The following is a 6,111-nucleotide window of genomic DNA, read 5'->3' as shown; positions in this document are numbered from 1 at the left end:
ATTTCCAACACAATAAAATCTTTTAAAATCCTAATTCAATACACTCTCTAAGTATAGCTTCAAATTTATCCATCATACATATCAACATTTAACCTTTGCATCATTACAGATATAACAAGACAAACAGGAATCACAAACAACAAGTGTCGACAACATGTTTTAAAAGTTCCAATTAAGTGTTCTCACTGAAGCTATACACTTACAGAAGGGCATATATATATATACAAAAGGAAAGAAAATCGATGGACCGACCCTTATATATATATGTATATTTTTTTTTACAGACATTTTATTATTATTTGTATACATGTTAATTTATATTTAATAAACATTAGTTACTTTAATTAAATAATAATAGTAGTGAGTTTTACAGGCAAAATTAATTTATTTAACATTTTATTCAGTGACTGCCAGTAACACTGAGAGATTGACACTTAAAAGCAAGATTGTCCAACTCAGATTCTAGGTAAAGTAAGTGCTAAACTCACGAGTTTATGTGAGTTCACTACTTAAACTCGCAATTTCATCCGAGTCAACGCAAAATAGTTTCCACAACCAAGTCAACCAATATTATGAACTTTTTGAATAATACAATTCCATGAGTTAACTCGTGATTTTGATAACCTTGACAACAAGGCATTGCACTTAACAACGATACAGAAAATTATGATCAAAATGCAACCCTGAACTCAGAGTGATAACAGTCTAGCAGCAATGTGTTGTAATCTCAGCTGTAGTTTCCTAACACGTTTATAGTCAGACAAAAGTGGTCAACAACAAAGTTGAACCAAGTGAATACAAATAGATGACATAACAAAAAACATGTTACTACCTAATTGACAATATGGGACATCTATGGAGTTTGGGACAATGTCAATTAAAGCTGAAGAATTGAAACACTTCCAAGGGAGGATGTCGATCATCGATGGAGTTTTAGACAATTTTCAAGTATCAATTCACAGTCAACCGTAGAACTTGCCTTGGTTTCATTCTGATTCCTACTGATCAGAAGAAACTGAAGTTCCAGCTACTCCAAGGTTTTTCTCAAAGGTTTGAGTCCAAATACCAAACCACCTCTTTCTCAACAACAAGGGAAAACATAATTAGACCATGTTATTATCTCCATTTAGTAATTGATACGAGCAAATAAAGAGCCTTCGATGTTGATATACAAGCAGTGATGCTGCATTATGGCAATGGAAAAAAATATAAAAGGCTAAATAAACATGGGATGAACTTGTATATGGAGCTGGGATATTTCTTCGGAGCGAAAAAGGGGGGGAAATGGAACTAGAGAAAAAATATAAAAAGCCAAATAAACTATATTTTATTTCTGAGAGTAAGTATCAACCAACAAAGAACAAATCAAGATCATGGAAGATAAATTTGAGAAGTGCACACCTACCAATTCACAAACCAGGATACACATTCAAATCAATCTGCTGATCCCTTGAAATCTCCACATGAATCTAAGTCCACATACATACATTCATGGAAATATATGAAAACCTAGAGAAGAACATACAAAATATGTCAGAATAAAATAAAAATTACATGATATGCAAAATATCATGTAACCGCACCACCAACCATCAACACTTCTAGCATTCCTAAATTCAATTAAGAAGGGGCAGATATGTAATATATTACACAAATATTATTGATATGTAAAGTCACTATAAATTACCAAAGCTTGGGACAGATGCTACTATGATTGACACCCAAAGCAAGGGAATTCACAGAAAATGTTATCCAGTTAGGAAGGCAAATCCTATTTGGAATTCAAATTGAAGATACAATAAGATCAGTAAAATAGAGCTGTAAAGATCTATAACCTGTAGAACATTGAAGTTTCATTGGCACAAGGTGCCTAAGCCAATCTTGGTACTGAAAGCTGAGAAGCCAACTACACAAAAGCTTCAAATAAATAACATTAAGCAAGCTTTGATAAAATAAACTTATAAAAAAGCTGATATACACACAATACAAATACATGTATGAACCACAAGTTGCTCTACCAAAATTATTTCCACCATGATCCTGAACAAAAAATGATACACATCTATGAAAAAGTGTTACCTTAACGAGAAGCTGAGAAGAATGGGACCCCTTGAGAGCCAAATTTTTTTCTTTCTTTACCATGTCCACGTCAAAGTAGTGAAATTTTGCATTTCCTTCTTAAATCCAGATTAAAGTAAACCAGCCATAGAACCAAATCAACAACGGAAAAAAGTTAGCAGTGAAAAAACAAAAAAGACGCAAATCAGGAAAGAGGCACCATACAGCAGCTCCAACACATATCTACTGAAGCTCTGGTCTGTCTCTTCCGCACACATCCACGGCCACACTGATTATGCCTCCCTCCTTGCAGGACCCTCTATCGAAAAAAGAAGGGGTGGAATACAAGAGAAAAAAAGGAAATAGAAGAAAGAAGGAAGCCTCTCACCAGTGCCTCCATGAACACCACAGTGCACAAACGCCAATGCAAGCCCTGAGCATCCCCTGTGACACAAGCTGCTGTGTGAGCAAACTCTTCTATTTGGCTGGAAATGAACCATTGTTCAAGACGAGAATGCAGAGAAGGAACTAGCGCTTCGATGTGTGGATCTTCATGGGTTCCTCTTCAAATCGGGCGAGGTTTGTCTTCTTGAGTGTCTTCATATCAGTCACGTACAATCATGCGCACACGAGGAAGTAGATGAACTAGTTAGGAGCCCTAGCAGAAGATGAGCATGAGTGGTGGAGGGGAAGGTGTGAAGGACAGAACAAGAGACAGAGAATTTGAATTACGGAAAGAAGAATGTAATCAGAGAGAGAGAGAAGTTAAGAGAAGCAACTACTGAATGAGCAGTGTCTCTGAATTTGAATTAAAGAGAACAAATAGTGAGTTAGTTAGTGGTGTGCTGAAGAAGCCATTTGTTGAGAGGTTGACACAGAAAATTCCAACAACACTAACATTCAATTGTGTATAGTATGGATAGATAGATAGATAGATAGATAGATAGGCATTTGCTAACCTACCCCTACAATGTGGAACTTCACATGATTCTCGAGTATGACTTTAATCAGCCGCAAATAATATAGAAATACTAAAAATGCTGCATGCTCCAAATTTTATTAAATGGTATCATAATAGTGACTAATAAAGAAATTAGATATCTACTACTAGAGACGTATTAGAAAGAAACAAGCTTACAATAAAAGCGATGCATACAGAGGACACCTGTTCTTTTTTTTAAAAGGTAAACAATGAAAACTAATAGACATCTCTGGAGATAAAGAAACAACATATTTGTCTATAATAAAATGTACCTAAAAAATATAATGGGGGAGAGGGGATGATAAGGGTGACTCATGTATTTCCCTGGATGCCAGAGTCTCTATGATGAAAATTTGAGACCATGAATCATCCAATCAAAATTCTTCCATGGTTGAAAACTGGTATACCACAAAAATCTTTCAAACATCTGAGCTTAGAAATGAAACACTTGAGAACAAAGTGACAAATAATCCACTCCGCATCAATGCTTTCGTGATTAATTCATGTATTGTGAATTGCACTTCCGCTTTTCCTCTTCAAGCTGTCGTCTTAATGTTTCCACCCTTTCAAGTAAGAACGAATTCTCCTGGAAGGTTGAAGGTCACGAGAACACTCAATATGTTACGAAAACAAAGTTAGAGAACGAATAGAAACAGTTTCATTGCAAAGCAGAATGAAGTTTGTTTCATAAATTAAAAAGATATACCTTTTTTAGTATTGTCAATTTATTGTTAATACCAGAAGCATCCTCTGCTTTCCGAGACGACTCCTGAAACTGCCATACACAAGATTTTACAGGAAAATGTAAATGTTCATTTCTGTAAGTCAGTTTCATGACTTCATCAAGTACCAAATTATATCTTAGTGTCAATATTAGTGTTGTAAAATAGAAATTTGTTCAAATTTTGCTACAATACAACACTATAGCCTCTATTGACAACACTTTGTACTAAATAGTATATTGCAGAACTGATAGGGGAGCAGTTACTGATGCAGTAACTGCTCCAAGGGCTGTTAGTAAGCCACATGTGTGGAAAGTTTATGAGAGAAGATTTAGGAGAGAGAATAGGAATGGTGAGGGGGCAAGAGAGGCAGGCCTAGTAGGCGTGTGTGGAATAATTATATTGTGTAATGTGTGTGTAAAAAAGGGGGATCATGATTGTAATTTGTATGTTGTAGGCAGAGAGCATTTTGCACTCTGAAGGAGCATTGTGCTCTGTGTCAGTAAAGGATTATTTTACTGTGTAATTCTGTTTTCTTATTCAATAAAGTCACACATTCTCTCTCTTCACTTCAGCACTTTCTATTTTCAATTCTATTCATCTATTAAGAACAATAGCAACTTGTTCGAATTATACTATCCTATAGTGCTATAGCGCCGCTACTACTGCTTATATGACAATATTGCAGATGTATAACACCCTATTCTAACAGACCGAAATTAAGGCGGCTAGGTGTGAAGTACTACAAACCACAATAGTATAATACTTGAAGCTGGACCTTTCAGGTGATTCAATTTGGAAATAGAAAGATAAAATCCTAAGAAGAGAATTCATACCTCTTGAAGTTCTTTCAAGCACTTTTTCACCCTATCTACCTCCTCATCATACTTTAGCCTCCATTCAGCAGATTCATCCATTGCTTCCCTATTAGCTATATCAAACTGTCGCCTACATACAGTTGAGTGGACCAAGCATCATTATAATTGTGTCTAGTTTGGTTCTATGGGGCGAAAATTAATATTGATTGAATTGATCTTATAAAATTTATTTTAGAAAAAGATAAGTTTAAAGTAAAATAGTTGATATTTGGATTCATTCATGTGAAAGTAAATTGAACAATAAGTACACCTTTGGTATTGTAGTGAAGTGAGTTGAATAGTAAATTTAGGTGTAAAAATCAGGTTTTTTACTAAAAAACTACAAATCATATCTCCAAGTGAGAATCAATTTTTGAATCAAAATTCTACTTGATAACCCCTAAACATGTCAAGTCAATTTTACATCTCCAGAATCAATTATTGCTCTCTCAAAAGTGGAACTAAACATGCACTAAATTTGAGTGTAAAATTTAGATTTAGAGGCAAAATGTATAAATCCTAGCTTCAAGACAAAATCAATTCCAACCTAGAATCCCAAACATATGAAAATCAATTTGAAGTCTTCAGAATCACTTTTGACTCTCACAAAACTGAATCCAAACATGCACAATAAACAAATTAAAGCATCCCAGCAGTCAAAAAAACAAAACTTTCTATTAGAACTGTGAATCCAAATTAGTAGAATTGTAGAGCATTATCTTTGCAGCCTAATAAAATAAATGCAATTAATGAAAGCTATTAGTATAACATTGATTACAGCACCAAATAAGAGGAAACAAATAATGAAAGATTGTGAAGAAGAGGAACCTTAAGATTTCAGTGTCGTCATAAGAAATGCTGTAGTCAATAGCCCAAAGTCTGAAATAGACAGCAATACCCATAAACATTAGAAAACCTAAACCCAATAAAGTTGACCTTCTTTTCACTCCAACCATTCCCTTTTCTTTCTTATTCGCTGCCTTTGATTCTTCTTCTACTGTTTCCGTAATAACGTTGTTGTTGGGGTTTCAAGTTTCAACTACCGTGACTGTCACTAATATGATCACATAAATTCAACTATATGCCTCCCCTGGTTTTGATCGTATCTTATATATGGGTGGATTTCTCAATTTGCAAATGAGGGATCATCCAACCCTTCATAATTCTTGTCATTTTTTTTAGATTTTAGGATTCCGTAGTAAAATAATTCAATTTAGTAATAAAAAAATGAGATTAACTATGTTATTAAAAGTTTTTATTTCATTTGTGTTTTTTACATAGTAAACGTTGGAGGCGAACCAGTAATCACCTTTGTAATTTTACTTCATTAAAAAAACTTATACATAATCATGATGATTTTATAAGTAGTTAGAATAAAACTCAAATATTATTAATGATTGAAATTATAGAAAAATTTTATACTTTATATATAAATTAAATTCATTTTTAAAAAGTTTTTTGTATGTTATTCATCATCTAATAAAAATTAACA

At 33.8% G+C, this 6,111-nt stretch overlaps 1 protein-coding gene across 2 annotated transcripts; it reads right to left on the bottom strand.

Annotated features, from left to right (window-relative positions):
* Positions 1 to 546: 546 nt before the first annotated feature.
* Positions 547 to 5,803, bottom strand: LOC101504163 (uncharacterized). Of its 2 annotated transcripts, XR_012162771.1 has the most exons (8): positions 5,448 to 5,803; positions 4,599 to 4,710; positions 3,747 to 3,815; positions 3,313 to 3,626; positions 2,080 to 2,655; positions 1,836 to 1,906; positions 1,406 to 1,509; positions 547 to 1,183 (listed from the first exon to the last, which is right to left on the bottom strand). XR_012162771.1 is itself a non-coding variant. In XM_073367812.1 (4 exons), the coding sequence occupies exons 1-4, from the start codon at positions 5,573 to 5,575 to the stop codon at positions 3,537 to 3,539; spliced, it is 399 nt and encodes a 132-aa protein (XP_073223913.1). In that variant the 5' UTR covers positions 5,576 to 5,803; the 3' UTR covers positions 3,088 to 3,536. The 2 variants fall into 2 exon arrangements, 1 of the variants encoding a protein (XP_073223913.1); XM_073367812.1 differs by lacking the exons at positions 547 to 1,183; positions 1,406 to 1,509; positions 1,836 to 1,906; positions 2,080 to 2,655 and having other exon boundaries at positions 3,088 to 3,626.
* Between the last annotated feature and the right edge of the window lie 308 nt (positions 5,804 to 6,111).

The sequence above is a fragment of the Cicer arietinum genome, chromosome 4 (assembly GCF_000331145.2).
Source record: "Cicer arietinum cultivar CDC Frontier isolate Library 1 chromosome 4, Cicar.CDCFrontier_v2.0, whole genome shotgun sequence".
NCBI lineage: Eukaryota > Viridiplantae > Streptophyta > Magnoliopsida > Fabales > Fabaceae > Cicer > Cicer arietinum.
Note: the sequence above shows the minus strand (reverse complement) of the source record. Positions and strands in the feature narration are given on the sequence as shown.

Bases quoted from the DNA above. Each gene is read 5' to 3' on its own strand.
- LOC101504163 (XM_073367812.1), bottom strand. From the start codon at position 5,575: ATGGTTGGAGTGAAAAGAAGGTCAACTTTATTGGGTTTAGGTTTTCTA. The intron at 4,711-5,447 runs GTTCCTCTTCTT...AACTGTATGTAG, and splicing joins GACGACACTGAAATCTTAAG to GCGACAGTTTGATATAGCTA. The intron at 3,627-3,746 runs GTATATCTTTTT...TCAACCTTCCAG, and splicing joins AATTGACAATACTAAAAAAG to GAGAATTCGTTCTTACTTGA.